The sequence below is a fragment of the Sturnira hondurensis genome, unplaced genomic scaffold (assembly GCF_014824575.4).
Source record: "Sturnira hondurensis isolate 20B ecotype Veracruz unplaced genomic scaffold, ASM1482457v3 Scaffold0001221, whole genome shotgun sequence".
Taxonomy (NCBI): Eukaryota; Metazoa; Chordata; class Mammalia; order Chiroptera; family Phyllostomidae; genus Sturnira; species Sturnira hondurensis.
The window spans coordinates 5,914,475-5,937,599 of record NW_028073852.1 but is presented as its reverse complement, the minus strand read 5'-3'; the positions used below and the strand labels follow the sequence as shown (position 1 = coordinate 5,937,599).

Sequence of the window (23,125 nt, the reverse complement as noted above, 5' to 3'; positions counted from 1 at the left end):
TTAGAGAGAGGGAAAGGGAGGAGAAAAGAGAGGGACAGAAACGTCGATGTGAGAGAGAAACACCAACTGCTTGCCAAGAAAGAACCCAAGCACGTGCCCTGCCCGGGACTTGAGCGGGCAACCTTTCACTTTGCAGGGCTCGGTCCTACCGACAGCCACACTCGTCAGGACTGTGTCTTATCTTGAGCCATAACAATTTGAAATACTAAACATCACAGAACAGAAAACTAGGAAGTGAAGAATTCCTGGTACTAATTTATTGCCTTAATCTCTCTCAAACAAATCACACCACTTGATTTATTTAGAGGACTAAAAAGGCCAGGGCTTGTTTATCTCCTCTGACACTTGATCTTAGCCAAAAGGCCGAGAAGTGACTGTTTATCTCCTCCTTAAACAAGTAGGTATATAAAATACCGTATGATGTCACCGTTAACAGGAATCTAAACAACAAAACAAACAAGCAAGCAAAATATGACCAATGACACTCAAATACAGAACAGGCTGACAGGGTCCAGAGGGGAGAGGGGAGAGAATCATAGGGGAAAAGCGGAAGGACTCACATGAACAAGTATAAAGGACACATGGACAATAACTAAGGTGGGGGGCGGAAATGGGAGGGAGGGGGGGAGGACTGGGGGGGCAGGGCTGGGAATATAAGACAGAAAACTGTACTTAAACAAGAATTAAATAAAAATTTTAAAAAATTTTAAAAAGTAGGTATATACTAGAAGTGTACACAGTTTTATTGTTTTATTTATTAGTTTTTCAAAAAGATTTCGATTATTTTTAGAGAGGGGGAAGGGAGAGAGGAAGAGAGGGAGAGAATTATCAATGTGTGGTCGCCTCTCGAATGCCCCCTACTGGGGACCTGGCCCAGGACCCAGGCAGGTGCCCTAACCAGGAATTGAACTGGCAACCCTGTGGTTCACAGACCTGAGCCACACCAGCCAGGGCTAAGTGTATACAATTTTAATTTGTCAATCATACCTCAATAAAGGAAGGGGAAAAAGTAAAATCTATTAAAAAAATAGAAATAGGCAAAAGTTACTGAAAACTACAAGGAGATTGCTTTTTCAGTGCTATTTATTGACACTATAGCTTACTGCTTAATTTTTAACCTAACCAACTTAATACAACAAAATTATATATTACTTTCACCTAAGGATTCTTTTTTTAAATTTTTTTGTTTATTTATTTATCTTTAGAGGGGAAAGGAAGGAGAGAGGGAGAGAAATATCAATGTATGGCTGCCTCTAGTGCGTCCCCTGTAGGGAACTGGCCTGCAACCCAGGCATATACCCTGACTGGGAATCGAACCTCGATCCTCTGATTCGCGATCCTTAACTCCAACTCTTAAAGACACCTTGAACTTCCCAATAGGCCTTGTTCTCTTAGCTAAGAACTAAACTAAAATCAATTTTTGTCATTTGCCAGAACTCTGAACCGGCCACACATTTAAAAAGGGTGAGATGTCCTGAGAGAAAGCAGCAGCTCGGTTTCCAGTCCACAGAGGAAGTCTCCACAATGCCCTCGCTAGTTCCGCCCCATCCCACAGACGGGGGTTCCAACAGGCCACGGTCACATCTCCCCCCACGGAACTGTTTGGGCTAAGCAACTCTTTCCAACTGAGAACTCTCGTGACTGGAAAAGTTCTAGGAAGAGTTCTACGGCCAATCCAAAGCAAACCGAGGTAAGGCAGCACTAGCCGAAAGGCAGGGAACTCGAAGGCTGACCCTAAGTCTCCCACTCCCCACCCCCTCCCGTGGGGGCTCCCTCTGAGGCAGAGGAAGACGTGAAAGCCGTCAGAAGCTCATCTTTTCCAGACTACGGACGACTCTCCAATTAGCCCCAACAGACGGCACTAACAGTCTCTGGAACGTAGGTGCTTCAAGAACCCTTTCCAGCGAGTCGGGGGACAGAACACCCTTTCCAGCTTTGGAATGGGATACAATTTTATACGACTCTGCGGACCTCTGTTGAGAGGTTACCATGGCAGGGACAAGCTCAACAAACATGACTCACACGCTACCAAAATCTCTCTGAAAGTTGTCTGCCTTAACAGTAAGTGGTCGGCTATACGTCAATAACAAAAAGAAAAGAGAACAGGCACGCAGATGAAGCGTGGTGACTGAAACAGACGGAGTGTACCAAGATCCAATAAACAGGCTTCCCCATTTCTCACACGGAGCGACGGAAGAGCACGTCTGAAGCGACTGAGCCAGCAGAGCCCAGATTAGAAACCAGGATTAACCGACTTCTGACGGCGACCACTCGTCTGCTAATGATGTGTCAGGGCCACCTTCCTGGAGCAGCACTGACCCGAATGAAAACCAGGAAGGCCAGTCGGGAACCGGGCTTTCGTAAGTGCTTCTCTGACAGGCTTTCGTAAGTGCTTCTCTGCATCCTTCTGTGCCCGGGAAGTGCTAAGCACTGGTCACACTGCACAAATTATTTTAGTATCCTTGAGAAGTCACAGGGCCCAACCCTCTGCCACCAAGTGGAAGCACTACGTATAGTCAAGCAGCAGGAACAAAGATGGAGCTCTGAATCCGAAACAGAGACTGAGGCTGTCATTAATTTCAACAAGTTTCTGAAGGAGGAGGACAAATGGAGGACTGGTGACTGATGAGGCAGGGCCACGTAAATCGTGGCGCATAGTCCCTATTAGAAAGCTACAACCAAGCTAGAAACAGATCTGCCCCTAAAACCAGAGAGCACATCAAGACTTCCAAGTAAAGGCCAACCTCCTGCCCTAAAGCAGAAACCTGCGGGCTGACAGCCCGGCCTGTGTGCAGAGAAGCCCTGCTAACTCACCTCTGCTAAACATAAACAGACCGCACCTAATTACATGCGTGTCACACGCCTCAATTAAAAAGTGTCTATGGAGTCCTGACCAGTGTGGCTCTTGGCTGGGCATCATCCTGCAAAGCGAAAGGTCACCAGTTTGATTCCTGGTCGGGGCACATGCCTGGATGGGGGGTTTGGTCCCAGGCTGGCATGCGTCCGAGAAGCAACCGATCAATGTTGCTCTCACACACTGATGTTTCTCTCCCTCTCTTCCCTGCTTCTCTAAAAATAAATAGAATCTTAAAAAACAATACAAAACTGTGTATAACAGACATGTAACTATCACCACAATTCTCCCAATAATTAAATTCAAACTGCAGAAACTACATAAAAAAACCTGTAATTCATATCCTCAGAGATTCAAGAAGCTACTAGAACCACAAAGAAAGGAACGCTATGAAAAAGTAGCAATAACGAGAAAGAACAACGAAGAGAGGCTGGATGAAATGACGGCTGTGCAGAGAGTCAGTCAGGCAGGAGCAAGCCAGAGCACAGAGGACTGGAAGAGAGAGGGTCCAGGACAAAAGAGGCCCACACATTCGATATTACGCTCGAAAAGATGGAAGAAGACAGGGGTGCAATGAAGACATACAATGCAAGAATAAAAGAAAGGCCATTGCAGAAATTCCAGGAAAAACAGGTCTCAATAAGAAAATATATAATCATTCGCTTTGAATGGGCCCTACATATTTAGTCATAATATGTACAGTAAGTTTTGTAAGCCTGCAGTTGACAGAACAAGAAATACATGTCTATTATCTCAATTTACACAGAGAACAACGCAGGGGCAAAAAGACTCATGACCTAGCTACAGCAGAAAACAGGAGAGGAACTAAGCAGGAAAGGTGGGGCATATAAACTAAGCTGCTCATCTCATGGTGCAAAGTCAGCGTATTTACAATCGATAAATCAATAAATAATAAATAGCAGCCCTCGCTGGTGTAGCTCAGTGGATTGAGCACGGACCTGTGAAGCAAAGGGTCGCTGGTTCAATTCCCAGTCAGGGCACATGCCTGGGTTGCGGGCCAGGTCCCCAGTAGAGGACACATGAGAGGCAACCACACATTAATGTTTCTCTCGCACTCTTTTTCCTTCCCTTCTCCAGTCTCTAAAAATAAATAAATAAAATATTTTAAAAAATGAGTAATAGCATAAGCCTATCTTTTAGAGAGATATGGAACTATCTCAAGAGTAACAAAAACCAGAAACGTGATTTAAACGATTCCCTCAGAGAAGAAAAGAAACGGGGATAGCTGCCTTTCATTAAAAATTCTTGAATGTTTTAACTATGAGCTTTATTACTGTGATAAACTTGGAAACTTATTTTATTTTATTTATTTTTAAAGATTTTTTATTTATTTATCTTTAGAGAGGAAGGAAAGGAGAGAGGGAGAGAAATATCAATGTATGGTTGCCTCTTGTGCGTCCCCCGCTGGGAACTGGCCTGCAACCCAGGCATGTGCCCTCACTGGGAATCGAACCGTGATCCTTTGGTTCGAAGGCCCGTGCTCAATCCACTGAGCTACACCAGCCAGGCCTGAAAATTATTTTAAAGAAAGGAGAGAAGAGAGCACTCCGACCCCTGTACCATGACCCCAGCCGCCGCTGGACACTTGCCTCCACCTTGATGGCGCACCGCCCAATGGCCCGCACTGCTTTGCGGACGAAGTCGACATCCACCTCCGTGGCATATTCCTTCAGTTCGGCCAGAACCTGTGAAAAATGCAGGGAGTGAACAAGCATTGTGGATTCTCAAATAGCAATTTAATGGCCTGGCTTTTTCTGAACGCCAGACCTTAAGGTCTACAGCATTATAAACTGGAGTTTACAGAGTCTGACCTGAGCAATGTTGGCCTGGGATGCCAAGCGAATCATGATGTCCAACTTCTCCAGTTTCACATAGATGGGATCGTTATACTTCACAAAGAAGACTTTGATTTCCTGCTTTAAGATTTCAGGCCTGTGCCGCGATACACACAGAAACACAAGGTAGGAAAGTGAGGCAGTGACTGGTATCTCCTTCTGAGCCTCTATTAAATATCTAATCTATGCTGCTTTGCTCTCCTCCACGCCAGCCTGCACAGGGAGCACACGCACCAACTTCCTGACACCCCTCTACTCAAATCAGTCCCACGCGGCAGACCAGCTTGGTCCTTTAACTCGGTGGGGCACGCACAGTCGAGAACTGCTGCGAGAGCCGCAGCCTGGCCCCACGCAGAAGCTTGAACCAGGCTCAACAGGACCAGCTGGCCCGCCACTAGGAGACCCTCAGAAAACAGACTGCATGGAGGAGGGGCGGCCAGCATCCGGTGCAGGACTGCTCCCAAATCAACTCCCAAATCTACCGCGGGCCTCCTGACACGGGGCAAGGGGTCTGGCTGCAGGACAGTCTCCTTTTCGTGCATTAAAAAGAGTCTAACTCTGGCCCCTTTAATATTGGCATTATCAAGCGTAAATCTACAAACACTTCACTCGGCAACCCGTTTCCCCAACCTTTTCTGAACGATCAGGTTGATGTTCCTCAGGGCGACGTACTGCACCTCCGGCTCCCCGGACAGCAGGGTGACGAGCGGAGGCGCCAGCTTCTTCAGCAGCATGCTGTAGTAGTCGGAGTCCTTGGGCAGCAGCTCCAGGAACTTCATCAGCACTTTCACTGCCGAGAGCACCACCGCCGAGTTGGCGTGCGACAGCCGGGGCGTCACCCGCTCGCAGATGCTGCGGGACAGGGAAGGAAAACCCAGCCCTGGAGTGTTACTCCTTCGCTCAGTCCAGTGTCTGCAAGGCAATGGGTCGGAGTCCCACGGCCCAGGAGTCGAATTAGAGAATCCGTTAGAAGGGTCGCAGCTCCAAGCAGAGGTACAAGTGGGGACGCGGCAGTGCAGGGGCCTCGCTCCCAGCCAACCACAGGCAGAGCAGGGGCCTCGGAGCCTTCGGGACACCAGCAATAAGGGATGTTCGGACTGGAAGGAAATCAGCCAGTACCCAAACACGTGAGGCTCACCCCATGTACCTTCCAGTTTTATAGTCCAGTCTCCCCACGTCCTGCAAGGGCTCCTTGCCTCACAGCCCATTTCTCCTCAACCCACAGGAAGTCCAGTTAAGCGCTGAGAGTTACTACTGCACACCCAGAGTACCGACCAACCCTGCTGGGGCTTCACTGTTAAGATGCAGGAGCAGCCGGGATGTCAGGGAAACTGCCCAGCCCTCTGCCTTCAGGATGGTAAGGGAAGCTCTGAGGGGGGTTTTGTTTGTTCTTTTTAATAATGGAACATGGCTGCAACATTCTCCCAAACTCTTTCGCTTCTCCTGTCACCTGCACTAAAATGCCTCATGAAACCGTGAATATTTAATTATCTGCTGAGGGACCTTCAGTAACTAAACTAACTTTGATCGCTCAGGGGCAATGGAAGTGGTTACGGACTGTGTTCAGTTAAAGGCACAAGAGAAGCAGGCTGAGTTTCTCTCCATCCCTCCTGAGTCTGCTGGGCTGATGCCCCAACCCCCTCCTCCAGGACTTGACACAAGAGCCACCTTCTCGGGGCCTTCCCTGACCACCCTTTAATAAAACACAACCCACCCCTAAATGTCAAGCACATCTTCAGTCTCTCCCTGACTTTACCCTTCTTGTCCACACTTACCACCTGACATATACCACACAACCACGTATTAAACACATGTGTTAGGGATCTGTACTTCTGCCGCAGCCCACAGAACGGGGATTCGATGAGGGCTGCAGTCTGTCTGTCCACCGCCACATCCCTAGGGCCCAGATGGTGCCTGGCACACAACACGGGCTTGGTAAGTAATTCCCAAGATGTCAGTGGCCAACAGGAAATAAATTCCACGTAAAGTTCCTTGCAGGAGACATCTGTACTCTCAATGCTGGAGACACCGTCAGTGCGAACTTTCGCTAAGTCCAGAGGGAACAGCGCCCCGGACGAGCGAGGAGCACTCACGTCCTTGTAGCCTGACCTGCCGCACTAGAAGGGGCCCTTCACTGCAGAGCCCACACTCCGGCAGAAGCACTGGGCCCAGCACAGCCCCCATACACACGAACTTCTCCATAAAACTGGCGGCGACTCCAACTCTATAAACTAAAATGCATGTACGTGTATATGAAATTTAATAGCCAATATCCGATAGTCAAAGAAAATTTGTAACATGACACTGATAAAGGGCTGAGAACTGCCCGGGTGTGCCTTCCAAAACCTCCAAACTCAGACCGACATGACTGCTATCGCTAATGGAAGACATCGTATATTCTGCTGGCTCCAGCACTGAACTATGGGTAGAGCTCGAGTCATAATTAGTATGAAGCCAATCACTGTGTATCTAATAGAATGAAGAGTGTGAAACTACAGTGAGAGGCACTCAGAGACCTTTCTCCGTCACAAGGCCGAGAGCTGCTGGGGGGGCGGGGGGTGGTGAGACTGTGATGAGGAAGGTTTCGGCACAACTGTGCTGTTCAAACAAGGAAGGAAAGGAAATGCATCTCTTAGGGAAGAGCTGTTTTTGCATGGTCACCCCGCTGCCTAAAATGGTTCTAAAGCCAGGAAGCAAATACCACGGGGACAGCAGCCTCTATCCCACAAACCACTGACCTTCCTCAACATGACAGACTTTCATTCTAACACGGACACCAGAACTTGCTAAACCACCAGACTCCCAGAGACCATCCGGGGGACCGCACTCACCTCTGAGCCTCCCGGTCGTCTTTCGGGTTGTAATTGGACAGGCAGTCCAGGATGAAAATCTGGCCCCACTCAGTGCACTCATTCAGGGCTGTCAGCAGCTTATTGATGTTCTGCGGGTTCAGATCGAGTAAGTTGCTGTTTGGGTGCGATTCGCTGATCTCAGATAACGCTGCTACAGCATTTGCCACCACCTGGGAAAGAAGCAGACGCGACCGCATTTACCAAGGACAGCGCAACTGCGCACACACGCTCTTCTCTGGACCACAGATCTCAACTCCTGACTACTCCTGCGCATCCTACCTAGTCAACTGGGAACACACAAACTGCTTTCAAAACACACTTGTGTAGTAAACCACCAATGACGGCATACACAGCTTCCTGGTGGTCAGACAGCCCAGCATTAACACAATTCATATAGAGCAGAAAGTCCCACATAACTTACTATTACAACATTAACAATTTTAATAGTGCTCAAAACTATCAATAGAATCAAGACACATGAACAGCTAAAAAAAAAGCAGTAAGTTTCAATATGAAACACATACATTTGGCAATGAAAAATCCAAGCCGAATGGGTGACTGGGTATACATGCATAGGGACTGGGGGCGGGGCGGGGGAGCGGGGATGATGCCGTCAGTCACATCACAAGTCTTGATGTGATTTTCTTAAGAAAATTTGAGCTTGAGACACTGGGTCCCTACGATATAATGTTGGGAGAGCTCATAGTCTGTGGAATTCAGTTCCTCATCTAAAAACCAGGGATAACTTAATCTACCTCACAGATTAGCTCCAGTTTAAGGATAAAATCAGGTGACATATGTACAAATTCCTTCTATAAAACCTCATGCAAAACAGCCCTGGCTCAGTTAGTTGCAGGTTCAATCCCCAGTCCAGGCGCCCATGACCCTGGTCTGGGAGCCCACGGGAGGGAGCCCACGGGAGGCAGCCCACGTTTCTCTCTCTCCCTTCCTCTCTCTCTAAAAGCAGTGAAAAAATGTCCTTGGGTGGGGGGGAAACTCACACAGAATAAAGATGGTAAAATTACCGTAATTCATCAGTTGCCGTTTTCGACATTAACATCTCTGACGCTGGGATGCATTTTATAATCAATGGCACACTGTTTTAATGTAAAATATTTTTCTTTCCAGGTAATACATAAAGCATATTAACCCCAGCCTGGTAGCTCGGTTGGCTGAAGCTTCATTCTGAAACCACACCAAGGTGACAAGACTGATCCCCAGCCCGGGCACACACATGCAGTCAACCACTGAAGGCATAAATAAGCGGAACAATCAAGAGATGTGTGTGTGCCTCTCTCTCCCTTTCTCTCTAAAATCAATAAAATTTTTTTAAATCTTAAAAAAGTTTTAAAAAATAAAGCATCTTAGAATCAAAGGCATTTTATTCTCAATGAAATATGGTATCTCAAATGTATCCTTTCAGGCAATATGATGAGTAAAAAATTGCTACCGAATAAAGTATCTTACAGATCTGGGAATTCATATTAGTTGCAAGAAAAAAGGTGAACACTCTACCAAAATTACACATTATCTCTAACCTAACAAATCCACAACCAATGAATGTTTATAAAGAACTTTATAAAGTACTTTAACACTTGCAAATTCACCCACCAAATAAAGACAAGCCGCACGCCGGCCCAGCACAAGTAAACCTAAAACCCCGTTTTGCGGTGAGGCTCCCAGCTGTCACTGAAACTGGCAGGCCAGGCTCCCTGCAAACACTCGGTGAGGAAACCCGAGCTGTTACAGGCGACAGCAGCATCAGGATCATACGCCCTGAAAAGACTCTCAAAAACGTCAAGTCGGTGTTAGTTCTTCCTGAAGTCCCTGCTACAAGTTTGACTACGGTCCTTCCACCTGCAGAAGAAACGGGGTGCGCGTGATTTAGCTACTGATACTAACACGCATGTTATCTGGGTCGTCTGTGGACTATGCCAGCGTGTGGTTTTACCTAGAAGATAAAAGTCTAGAGAATATGATTTAATCAAATAATACACTTGTGACCATTATCCTTTATTACGCCAGGGATATTACGCCAATGATGCCACGAATGGAATCATCTTCATCTACAATTTAGTGATTAAAACAAAAATTCCAAGATGAAAATCAAAGCCTCAGGCGGTACCTATGGTTAAGGACACCACCTCTGACCACTGGTAAAACGAGTTGGGGAGGGCTGCCTGGTGCGCCTGCTGCCCGGCAGAAAGTGCGAGGCTCTTTTCTCACTTCATTTCTGTTTGCAGCCTCCACCGTCAGGCATGGGGTTCAGTGCAGAGCAAAAGGCACAGCGAGTGAAACAATATTCCCTCCAACATCTCAGTGCTTTACACAGAGGGGAGAGGTGTTTATTTCCCATGGAAAACACACTCAACAGACCCAATGACAGCAGAAAGAATCGAAACGCTGCTGGAAGACCAGGTGGCCGTTTTCGTCCACTGCTGCCAACGGGCGCCCAGTGCCGGTTTCCAGGGCCCAAAACTAGCAGCCTGTTACACCTCACCATTTCTGCCAGTGAGACCCTTTTAAGGTTAAAAGTAAAGTTAAATATAAGATGTGTTAATAGGAAATGTAGAAAAACGGTGAGAATTGGGGCAACTAAAAACCTTGGGGAGAAAAGAGACAGAAGGATGCTGAACAGAATGAATAATTAGAATTCTTTTGTTATTGTCATAGGCAATTAGAAATTAAACCAAGTGTATAATGCAGCTAATGAAGTATACATGCCGGTGTTAAAATAGGCAATTTCTACTTATTATCACATTAAAACAAAAAAGGAAATAGGGAAAAGTCAGTCTAATTAAAAGATCTGGCGAGATTAGATAATAAGATTGTTCAGAAAGACTTGCACTGAGCAGAGGCCACAGGTCACCAAGCCAGTGACCGCAGGCCAGAGGAGAGGCGCCCCAGGACGAGACTGCGCTGCCCTTCTCAGCCCCCGGCCCCCGCCAGAGCTCCGTGTATTCCACCTTTCCCCTCATGCCGCCTGACCCTCACACTCCCCGTTTTCAGACACGCACCGGTGTGGGTCCCGCGGGGACTACCGCTCAGAGACCCCTGGTAAGTAGGCCAGGTCAGTTTAGTGGACACTAACATGGGCCAGATAGGCTGACCCTAAAGTAGATGAAGGAAAAGGCTGGCCTCAGGCAACAGGTGGTTTGGGTATCTAGGGTAACTCACCTGTCAACACTCACACAGTTGCTTTCTCATTTTATACTACGTACATGGTATGCATATTGCCTATTTTTTAAAAATAAACTTTATAACTTAAGATTTATTTCATTCTCCCAGAGAGCCTTCTCCAAACAATAATTCAGTATCATAAAGAAACAAATGCGACCCCGCAGTGACCCCCCGATTTACCAACCCTACCAAAGCAAAGGTACCGTCCTCGTTCGAAACATCACGTAAACACTTTTCATGAATTTGAACTAATATGTGGAATATTTTTCCCTCTAGAAAACAGGCATTTCTCTTAGGAAACAGCACCACAAAGAGAACAATGGCCTTTTAACTATAATCTCAGAAAAACTGTAGTTCCCAAGAAAGATGGGTTTTTCAAGGAAGCTTTGTTTTAAAAAAATAGATTTATAAATAGGGTTTTCTCAGAACGTTAGCTGGCTTGTGAAAATTTGGAATCTAAAAAAGCAAAAGGAAAAAAGTTGACATCTAGGCTACAACACATCCATTCATCTTTGGGGAACACGCCTAAACACATCCCTCCCCATCCCACCGCACCCCGACCTACCGCTTTGCAGATGCAGATGTTACAGACACATCCACGCACACACACATGTAAACAGGCTTAGCTGCATTCGTCTGTAAGCTGCCCTCAGATTACATAATAAACAATGGCTGGCTTTGCGTAAGGTACAGAAAAGAAATAAAAATCTTTTAAAAACAAACCTCCATGTGAAGACTGAGCCCCTAAACTCACGACGGCCCAGCAGCACAGTCCACACACCTTTCCTGCTACGCCAGATGCATGTTAAGTGCTCTGCAAAGCCTAGGCCCTCTAAGGTCTGCACGCCCTGTGCCAAGAGCACTATCCATACCTCCGTGTTCCAGACGAGGAAGCCGAGAAGGCCAGGGAGACCACACGGCAAGAAATGGCAGAACCAGGATGCAAACCCGCATCCACCTGGTTCCAGAGCCCAAGTTTTAACCACTGTGCTATATATATAGTTCCAGGGGCAGGGGGCACATTTCACAGTTATAAAGCTCTTTTCTGCCGATAAGATGCTTTAATACTGAGTGAGACAGCTCTTTATAAAAAGAAGTAATTAAATGCAATTTGGTATCCTGGATTATATCCTGGAATAGCAAAAGGACATTTGTGTTGAAATGCATGAAATTCAAAAAAGTCTACACCCCAGTTAACAGCAATGTAAGAATGCTAAGGTTTCGTTTCAACAAATGTACCATAGTTATGTAGGATGTTAACATTAAATGAAACTGGGGGAAAGATATATGGGAATTTCCTGTACTGTCTTTGCAACTTTTCCATAAACCTAAAATTATTCTCTTTCAAAATGAGCTTATTTTTTAAAAAAATAAGTTGGTAATAATCTATAAAATAAAAACAGACAATGAATTAAAAATGAGAATACGCTGAAAGAGATTTCCACAAAATTTATTACAAAGAGAAACAAAACCGTTTGTTTCCTCTGTAAATAGAGACGGACAAGCATTCAGACGAACCCGTGGGAACTCCAAGAGGCAGCCGTGAACCCTCTTCCAGAGCAGCCTCCAGCGGGGCAGCGGCCACACCCCCAACCCTGCAGCATCAGCGGCAGCTCCCCTTTTAGTCCCGACATAGCCTTGCGAGGCCCGGGGAGCCAGGGCACACTGTCTCGTACAACACTCACCGAGCGCCGGACACCCACCACCTCGCTCGCTCACATGCGCTCCAACCCTGCCCGCTCTGGCACCCTCCACAGACCTTCGGCGTGGGGGCGCCGTGCATTCTTCAAAACCCACCAGAAAGAAGTGAGTATCCTAATGCCTAAACAAAAATTACAAATATCAGAAAGCACATCACATTAGGTCCATTTCTCAAGAAAAGCTACAGTGATGTGCCAGGCATTAAAAACCGTTAATATTTCACGTTGAACATAATCCATTTTGCAGATAGGAAAACTGAAGCTCATTTTATTTATTATTATTTTTTAAAATCTTCACTCGAGGACGCTTACTGATTTGAGAGAGAGAGGAGTGGGCAGGGAGGGAGAGAGCCACACAGAAACATCCACGGGAGAAACACTGACGGGCTGCCTCCTGCACATGCCCTAACCGGGGGCGGGGGGGGGGGGGGGGGGACACGGCNTGGGGGGGGGGAGAACACGACTTCCGGCACATGGGGGGCAATGCGTCAGGCAGCAGCCACCCAGCCAGGGCTGAGGCTCATTTTAATCGATTTGCTCCAGGCCACGTTTCTAGTGAGCAGCCCACTGAGGACTCCCAGCAGCAGCCACTGGGGCCCCGAGGGCCACATGCTATTTCCAGAACCCAGACTGTCACAGCCTCAGCACTGCTGACGTTCTGGAACAAATGAGTCCTGGCTGCAAGGGGCTGTCCTGCGCAAGCAGGACAGGGGATGTTGGCAACCAGATGTTGCCAAATATCCCCTGGGAAGCACAACCACCCGCAGTTGCGAACTACTGCCATGACCCATGCTGTCTGTGTGCTAGCACAGGTGCAAATGCACGCGCATGCTTTCCTGTGGGGAAAAAACCACTTTTCATAGAACAGCTTTGCACAGTAAGTTCTAATTAGAAGAGGCTAGCAGTTTCACTGGTACCTTTGCTAAAGGCTACACTGGTGCAAGCTGAGGCTACTTGTAAGAGCACGCTGCTTGTGCAGAAGAGCCCTCAACAAACAAAAAGATCTGTTTTTTACTAGTTCGGTGGTTTGTGCTTTGGCAGAGAGAACAGGGCAATGGAAGAGAAGCGTCCTGCGGGCAGCTCTCAGAGAGATGGAAGCAGGCTGAGGAGGGTTAGAACACAGAAGGGCAGGGTCCCTTGGCCACAGGGACGTGGGAGAATGGGACCCACACACAGCAGGCCCAGCACACGTGCGGGGCTGTCCAAAGAGTCCGTGCTGGCAGTTCTGGCGCCAAACGTTAACTCACAGTGCCTCTCAGGCAGAAATGACAACCCATAAATAATGAGCAGAAAATCCTAATGCTCAGGCAGAAACTACGGTATAACCGCCACCACTCAAAAGCACGTGTTTCTTGCAGATAAAAACTTGGAGAAAATCTTTTAAATTCTGACATTATGGGAGTTCTCCTACAGCTCCAGAGTGTTCCCTCACTCTAAATTCAGTTTTACTTTTCAAAATGATGGACCAATAGAATCTGCATCTGGAAATAAGTTGAGATCTAACACCTTCAGAAGACATTTTTATTCTAAGTTTGTGCAGAGGGCGAACCTTTACATCAATGCTATGGCTGCCATGGCAACCGCAGCCATTAGGCTCCGCCAGCGCTGCTCTCACAAGCCTCGAACCAGGCCCTTTGCGGGGGTCTTTCATGCAGCAGCAGTGGTTCAGCGAGCCCTCCGAGGACTCTAAGCGAGCGCCCCTCACTGCACAGGGGAAGGAGGCTCCAGGAGGTGGAGCCAGGACTTCAAACAGTGAGAATTTTTACTTCAAAGTTTATCTTTTCTCTTTTAAATAGTATGTCACTGAAAACCAGCCTTAAAGTATAAATGGTAAACAACTGCAGGAAAACGAGGTGTGTGTAATCACCCAAAACAGAGCATGGAAATATAATTTCACTACTTGTAGCAAGGTACACTACCCCCAGGAACTGGCCTGGAGGTCAGCATAACCCCAAGAGCATTCAGATCTTATCACCATTTTACCTAAGATTTCAAAGTCATTTCTGCAGAAGTTCTGATGCTTTCACACCGAGGATGCCCTTCTGCAGGGAGCTACGGGAACACTAGGAAGACAGAACCCCTGGAAGCATTAGCTTCTCTTGCACACTCGAGTTTGCTGGCGCAGTGCTGCCCCCGTGTGGAGCGACTTCTGAAAAAAGCGGAATAAAATTCCCTCAGGAGCAGTTAACACAGGACTCCTATCGTCAGAATTAAGACGATTCTAAGATTTCATATTAAAACAGTCCTCAGGTAAAGGCCTTTGCATATTCAAAATTCTGAGAAAACAGAGACAATTCTAAACGTTTCTGTGAGCGTGTACATATTTAAACTGTATTGTGTATATACCCCGTCCACGAGGCAGTGACAAGCAATGGGTGCGGGGACGCAGATCCGGTCAGAATCCTGGCTACATCACCACTGACTTACAACTCTGGGATGATTCTCTAGCCTCCGAGTGTGCACTACCTCATCTCCAACATGGACCAACACCTGCTTCACAGGGCAAGTACTGAGAGCTAAATACACCATGTCAGGTAAGGCATCTATCATCACTGTGCCCAGCACAGAATGCACTGCAGTTTCTCTTTTCCCGATGACACAGGCCTTCGTGAGCCTTAGGAGCTTCAGGGACGTTTGCCCCACAAACCTTACGTTCTACCTCTGGGCCCTGGAAGGCACGTAACACTCATGCACTCGTCCATCTCCTGTCTGCAGCACTTAACCCAACTGATAAAATAAAATCAGCAGTACAGTGACAGTAACTGAATTACTTTTTGGTAGAGACACACTGTTGAAAGTATGAGGTCAAGATCAAAAGGAGGCCGGTGTGTTTATGCAGGTTGGCTACTTTTTATTCCAAGCCTTTCAGTCCTTCACTAAAACAGGGATGAAGAACCCAAAAAAGATGTGAATGCATGGAGAACAAGGCCAGAACAAGAGTAGACCAAGCAAGGTGTTCCAAGCACCAAACTGGAGGCGGTGCCCCCCCCCCAACGCCCACGCAGCACGGCCCTCGCAGGAGCATGGCTGCCTCCCTCCATCCCGCCTGGGTGCCTCCTTGGTGGTGCGCTGAACCGTGTCAGAGAAAAGCTCTGCTACTATCAGGGAAATCTGACAAAAATCAGAAGATTTCCTGTTGAGGGCAGTAGGTCCCACAACCTAACTTCCAATGCTCGCGTCTGCTCTACGAACATCTGCAAGTTTCTCCAAAATCTACCACATAACCTTAGGTTTCTCAGAGATGCTTGTGAAATTCTCCCCAAATCACCTCCTGATCTGCTGTAGTAACAGCAGGTTAAGAGTTATTAAGAACATTATGGTTTACTACAACCTTATATTCAATTCAAAGAGAGACTTACTCACATGCCACCTGTGTAAATTACTCACATCCAGGTACAAGGGGGAAGAAAACAGGTAAAACAAGACTGGCACGTGCGGAGGACGCTGAGGGCTGACATGAGAGCTCAGGCTGAGTGGCCCCCCAGCAGGGCCACACTTGACCACTTGCGTCCGCAAAGCGGAGCAGGCCAGCAGCTGACGGCACCAGAACCCACAGGGGTTGAGAAGGGAATAGATAAGAGCAAGCTTCAGCTGAAAGTGACTGCAACTTTTGCACAAGACATGTTTATCATTCAGACAGCCTGGGAACGGAACAGTCTGTGCCCGTAGCGTCTCCCTAAGTCTGAGAAACTTCCTTGAGCTTTTTATGTCACTGACCTTACAAAACAAACGCAGAGCCCATGTTCAGGGTCATTGTCTCTCCGTCCAAGGACAATGCCCCCCCAGCCCCTGCTTTTCCTTAACCTGTGTTGTGTTGTGTTTTTCTTAATCTCCCATCACCCCACTCAGGGACCTCCACACCTCGCTGGGCGAGGCAGGCATGTAATAATAATTTAATCTGGCAATGGCAAATGGGTTCATCTTATTTATTTTGTTGCTCTAGCTCTGAGTGGGCTTGAGAATCCCCATACTGAAAAGTACAAACAGATAAACGACATGCACCTACTACTCCAGCACATGGACTGGGTGAGGCCGGCTCCTCCTCTACAATGAGAACTGAGTAAGTCAGACGAATTCGGTTTGTCCCAGACTCACTCCACCCTCTCACCTGATCTGTACCGAGATCTCTGAGTGCTACTCGGGGGAAAAACAAAGACAAAAAGACCAAGATGCCTTTAGTAGGCCCTCAGGTAGGCCCTACCCCTGACCGTCGACTTTTCTAGGTTCTGCGCTCTGAAGACTAGTCTTTTTCTTCCCAAACTGGAGCTGCCTAGGGTTGGCGCTCATTTTTCCTCTGCTCCACGCCACATCCTTAGCCCTGCTGGACATGGAACAGGTTTCCACGGGGAACATGGTACCTGCTCATCAGGATGCCCAAAACGTGGTGTGTGGAGCCTACTTTTCATCTTCTCACTTGTCAAGTAGAAAATTTCAATGAATTAAACCAAGTAAAACCAGTCTAGGCCTACCACTTAGCAATAGACAAGTATTGTTTCACCAATGAAAACATAATTAAAAATTTTAAACCCTTGTACAGTTAACCATTTTTTTGCCTATCGTTATCTTCTAGTTCATAATTTTTCAACCAATAAATGAATATCCTTCCCACTTACAAATAAACAAAAAAAAGAAAATTTCAAAAACAGTTGCTAAGAATAACAGGATGAATCAAAAGCAGTTAATAAACCACAACTTGGTACCAGCTAAACATTCTATAAACTAGATATTTCTTCATGGAATTTTTAAAAAGTGCCACAGGGCACTGCTTGAAGGAGAAAAGACAGGGTGGAATCAAAATTCTTTTTTAAGATTTTATTCATTTAGGGAAAAGGAGAGAGAAACACTGATTGGGTGCCTCTCAAATGCTCCCCGAACCCACAACCCACACATGTGCCCTGGCTGAGAATCGAACCAGTGACCTTTCACTCTTTTGCTCTGCAGAATGAGACCCAACCTACAGAGCCCACCAGTCCAGGCAGATTCAGAATTCTAATACTGGGAGGTGATATCTGTTAGGGGTCACAGTTTAAGCACATACGCATCCACAGCCACTTCTATGCCTACGAGGTGGTAGGAAGATTCCTGATGGTAGTTTGCACCACAGTACCTTAAAAAACATTGCTTGCTTTATCCTTGAACCCTGATATTAAACCCAAAGGATAATGAACAGGAGCGAAGACTATCTAAACAATAGTATGAACCAAATGAAATGTCAAAGTAGAGATTGGAGCAGGGAATTTGCAAGCGAGAGACAAGGGCTATTTCACAGCAAATCCCAACTCCATCTCAAAAAGTCCAAAAAAAATATTCAAGGGTTAGGTACCCATTGATTAACTCACAACATTACCCGCCTCCTAGAAAATACTGCATTGGGTAAACGGGCAGAGAACGGGGCCCCACCCCTGCCCCAAGTGGCAGCACTCAGAGCCAATTCAGAGCCGATTCGGTGAGCTCCAGGGACCAGCAGCGCCACCACACCACTCGGGGCTCGGCTCACCTTTCCTTACATGGGCAAAGGTTAAAGTGTCAAGAGAAAGAAATGGTCCCAAAACCGTGAGGTGTTAAGTTACGTTCTGGTTGCCGAACATTTAACACAGAATCAAGTTCGCTAAAAAGCATCTTGTCCTGGAATTCTCCGAGAAGATGCATTACGTTACTTAGGCAACAAAGAGAATTGATTCAGTTTCAATTCCCACACCACCAAAAAATACCACAAACACCTATCTGAAGAAATAAGCTTTAAAAGACTGACATAAACTTAAGGTAAAAACCTCCTTAAGGAAACGAGAGGACCCATTCCCAAAGCCAGCCATTTCCCACTTCCTTTTCGTGGCACACGCAAATGAGTTACTAAAATTCTCCTGCACACTAAAGATGCCTTTTGCTGACCTGACAAAAATAGGTGTCATTTTTATTGACTCACACTAGACAGCTACTGCTGTGCTGGCTGCCGTCATTTTTTAAAAACTCTGGCAGTCGAAGGGAAAGAGGTCAGTGTCCCTGATGACACAGCCAGGGACCGCACGCTTTAAACGTTCTGGTGGCGCACCGTTGGCGATGGCTTTCTAAGCCACTACGGGTACGCATGATGCGAAGGTCACTTTACACCCTCGTGTTTCAGCCCTTGGATTCACCTGAGAAACACCTGCGATGTGAGACCGACAATAAGCAGGACACGGAGAAGTCACGCTGCCCACAGTTAACCTACGGTTCAACGTCCCAAAGGCAAGGATTGTTTTAAACATGCTTTTTAGAGAAACCCACTTTAAATACTGCTCTCTTTAGAAAAGCAAAAGCGCATTACCATCGGATTTGAATCTGCTATGAGATCCCGCAGAGAATCCAGAAACCCCTGATCCTCCACCATCTGGGCGTTGATATCATGGAGCTTGGCCACGCAGACCGCCGCTGTCTTCCGAACGTAGGGGTCTTCGTCCTTCAAGCACTTGCGGAGCGGCTCACAGAGGTATTCCGTGATCTTGTCCACCCGGATGCACCCCATGGTTCGGACCGCCAAGGCCCGGATCAGAGGGTTGGGGTCCTCACAGTCCTACAAAAAAACAACCCTTGACAGCTGCACGTGGACATGGTGACGGAAAGGAAACAGTTGAGTTTGCATAAGATGCAGAAGGAGAGCTTATTAACGCAGGCCTCCGGTTACAGTCTGTCAGAACCCAAACCTCCCATGCTGTTCCGCTCCTGAGTACAGACCTCAGCTGCCATGGGAGCCCAGGTTGCAATTCATTCAACTGCTCTACATAGGCAGTGATGAAATGGACTAGCCCAGACTGAGCAAAAGCCTAGTGAGCTGGTGTTACCACCCCATGGCCATTAGCACACCTGCCCTAGAAACACAAAAGGCCTACGGGCTTGTATTCTGGTACAGGAAAAATGAGGAACTGGAAAGAGAGGCCCCAAGAGCAAGCAGGAAGAAAAAAAGGGCTTGGCCTACAGAAAAGAAAGCAAAAAAGAACACAGAAGCTGGTGTGGGCCCGACGTAAGCAAGTACCTCCTTTACTAGAAGGTGCTCTTCCGAGTAGCACAAAAATAAAACACTTAGTAACAAGGAACACTCCTCAAATTGCCCTACTCTAAAAAATTTCTTTAACTATTATAAACCCATATGTGTGCAGTCAGCCTACGAGGCAGGCTGTCTATCACAACCTGTGGAGAGAAAAAATGAGATGTTCTTTGATACTGTACAATGTAGCTGAACAGGCAAAGAACAAAATTCCCTAAGAAGAAAGAAAGTATAATGGTCACTTTTTGAAAACAGTTTAATAGAAGCGAATTTTAGAAATGCTATCTTGTTAAAAAAATGCAGATGAAATTCCAGGTAGAAAAAAATTAGTAAAAAAGCATTAACAGGAACATCCTCATTATTATGTTCATCAAATCTAACAAGCAAAAATCTGACTGGACATTCAATAACATTAAGAAATTTTTTTAATGGTCAAATTTTTAAGATGTGAAAATGGCAATGTGGTTGAAATCTTATCCTGACAAATAGAAGAATGAAATGATTTTCCATCCTTATATTTGGAATTTGCTTTAAAATTACCCACCAGGAGAAAGGAGAAGGGAGAAGGGAGAAAGGAGAAAGGAGAAGGGAGAAGGGAGAAGGGAGAAGGGAGAAGGGAGAAGGGAGAAGGGTTAGGAAAGTATGTACAGGGAGTATAAATTAACTAGACTGATCACAGTCGGTAACTACTGAAACTGCAAGATGGGTATTTTGAATATTCCTTCTACTTAAATATGTTTCAAATTTTCCATAATAAAAAAAATTAATCAAATGTAAGCTCTAGCCTTGGCTGGTGTAGCTCAGTGGATTGAGCATGGGCTTGCGAACCAAAGGATCGCGGTTCGATTCCCAGTCAGGGCACATGCCTGGGTTGCAGGCCAGTTCCAGCAGGCGACTCAAGAGAGGCAACCATACATTGGTATTTATCTCCCTCTCTCCTTCCCTTCCCTTCTACAGATTTAAAAACAAAAAGTAAGCTCTATTAAGTATTACGAAATAGAAGTAGTACCCCCTGTAGCAGTTTCCACTGCTTTTGGCCTACAAGCATAATTTCTACAAAAAAACAAAACAGGTGGTTTCTGGTACTACAATACTATGCCCACCCTGTGTCAGCCGTGAAAGTCTATGAGCCTCTGCCGGCTCACGGAACAGTGAGGTTTCACCTGGCCTTCCTCTCCCACTGGGGAGACGCACAGAGCCGGCTAACAGAGGGCTCGCCATGTGGTCTGAGCTGGGTGACGCGCGCTGTCGCACGGAATGCCAGAAACACGAGAACTCCCAGTCACTGCCAGTACTTCTCTCTGGGGCCTCTCTCGGGGCAGAGGCTGCGTATCTGCCATGCAGACACCAACTGTATCGAGGCACTTCTGAAAAGGTCACTGGAAGTACAAGGGACTGGTGTGGGGTCCCTGAGGCTACCTTCACGAAGCTGTTGACAGCCATGATGGCCATGTCCGGCTGACTCTTGGCGTAGTTCATCAGGTAGAGATACACAAGCTTCTTCAGCTCCAGGTTGTCGGTCTGCATGCAGTTCACTACGTCTGGAAAGAGGGAGCTGAGGACAGAGGAGAGAAAGGAAAAGTGAACAGACACTCGTGCCACCTGTTAGAGGAAACAAAAAATAACCTTATATACAAAGTGATTTGATGCCAGGACAAATGTCCCCACAGTGGTATTAGGACAGAAATGAATCCCTAAAGAATTCGCAGTGGTGATCCCAAGACGGTTGCTAAATCTAAACTTTTAAAAACTTTACTATGAGAGTTTTCAAACAAAAGCAGAGAAAGCAATATAACGAACCCACTGCATCCACGGTCCACTGCAAACACACACCGACCCAGCCCAGCCTTCCTTCAGAACCCCCCTGTCCCCACCCCAAGAGCTGCTCTGCAGAATTTTGAGACGAGTCCTAGACATCGTATCATTTCATGCATAGTATTTTAGGCATTTTTTTAAAGTTGCTATTTTATGCCCTGGCTGGTGTAGCTCAGTGGATTGAGCACAGGCCTGCGAACCAGAGGATTGTGGTTCGACCCCCAGTCAGGGTACATGCCTGGGTTGCAGGCCAGTTCCCGGTTCCCGGCAGGGGACGCACGAGAGGCAACCATACATTGATGTTTCTCTCCCTCTCTCCTTACCCTCTAAAGATAAATAAATAAATAAAATATTTTAAAAATTGCTATTTTATCATTCAAAAAATTAACAGCAATTCTTCATGTCAATTCACCACGGCTTCAAAGCACTGCAGCTGCTACATTTTTTGATGCTCATTATTTCTCCACCATCCTCAACAGTGGGAACCTGTGCAGTTGGCTCCAGAGTCCGTGCAACTGACCCTCTACTCTCAGCAGCTCCCTTGCCTGCCCGCAGAATGAAACGCTCCATTCAGGCTCATTCTGTGCATCTCTAGTCCCACGGCTGGACTCACTCATTTCTCTAGGTCATCATAAAACCTCTTTAGCGGAATTTATTTACACATTCAAGTGAAATTTCAGTGCATGCAAATACAAAAAGTTTATTATACTCTTCCCAAGTTCAAGTCATTTCACGATTTACCATTCTCCTATGAGATCAACAAAAAGAAACTGTGTTTTCACTCATAAAGTAGCACCATTAGCTTGAAAGAGTTGAGCTTGTCAGATTTAAAGTGTAAGTAGCACACCCTGGCTGGTGTAGCCCAGTGGATTGAGCACAGGCCTGCGAACCACACGATCGCGGTTCGATTCCCAGTCAGGGCACATGCCTGGGTTGCAGGCCAGTTCCCAGCAGGGGACTCATGAGAGGCAACCATACATTGATATTTCTCTCCCTCTCTCCTTCCCTTCCCCTATAAAGATAAATAAATAAAATCTTAAAAAAAATAAAAAATAAAGTGTAAATAGCACTTAAAAAATACAGGTTAATTATAATTAATGGGAAATTACCAATTAACCTTCCCCTAAAGCTTTCTCAAAGTACTTTATACATTAAATACTTCCAAGTATCTTACTACTAGTACAGAAGAAGCAAATGTGTTATTTCTACAGAAAATTAAGAGACACAATTGGTTACTTGGTATAGCTCCCATACAACATATAAAAACAATATACGAAAACAGAAATTACTTACAAAAGGAAGATGGGCTGCAAAGCCAAAGAACCCATCCTATTGCCAATAAACCAGTGACCTCTGTCCTGAAAGGGGAACCGCTTGTTTGATTTGCATGTGTGTCCCCTACACAGCTTCGTGTACACGCAGATAATTTATAAATGCCAATAACATTCTCCAAAAATGAGGGCTCTTCCCATTTCCTAGGGGAACAGCTCACGTGAAACACAACTGTAAAACAGAGGGATTTCCACCAAGATGGGGGTGTAGGTGGAAACACTGTGCCTTCTCTCACAACCAAGTTTGAATTCAACAAAGGTTTAGTAAACAAAGACGCAGCCAAAGAACAGAAAATTGAACCATACGCAAGTCTGACAACAACGAACCGTTCAACTTGACTGGTAAGACGGGCGGAGCCAGCAGTGGAGCAGGGTAGGGCAGGAAGGATCCCCCAACCCCAGGCTTCAGGCAGCCGTGGATAGATCTGAGATGTGGGGTAGCAATGGGCAGACCCAGTGAGGGCGCAAGGCAGCAGCCTGACCCCGGTCACACATTCGTGCACAGTGAGACAGACG

The 23,125-nt window shown here is 46.5% G+C and overlaps 1 protein-coding gene across 2 annotated transcripts in view; it reads right to left on the bottom strand.

The window, feature by feature from the left end:
* Positions 1-23,125, bottom strand: part of AP2B1 (adaptor related protein complex 2 subunit beta 1) — a 100,935-nt gene that overhangs the window by 61,623 nt on the left and 16,187 nt on the right. For both annotated transcript variants that reach the window (XM_037066817.1, XM_037066827.1), the window contains exons 4-9: positions 20,883-21,018; positions 18,747-18,992; positions 7,542-7,732; positions 5,341-5,562; positions 4,687-4,807; positions 4,465-4,560 (exon numbers count right to left, since the gene is read on the bottom strand). In XM_037066817.1, the coding sequence (XP_036922712.1) occupies positions 4,465-4,560; positions 4,687-4,807; positions 5,341-5,562; positions 7,542-7,732; positions 18,747-18,992; positions 20,883-21,018 (1,012 nt within the window). The remainder of the gene's footprint in view (positions 1-4,464; positions 4,561-4,686; positions 4,808-5,340; positions 5,563-7,541; positions 7,733-18,746; positions 18,993-20,882; positions 21,019-23,125) is intronic.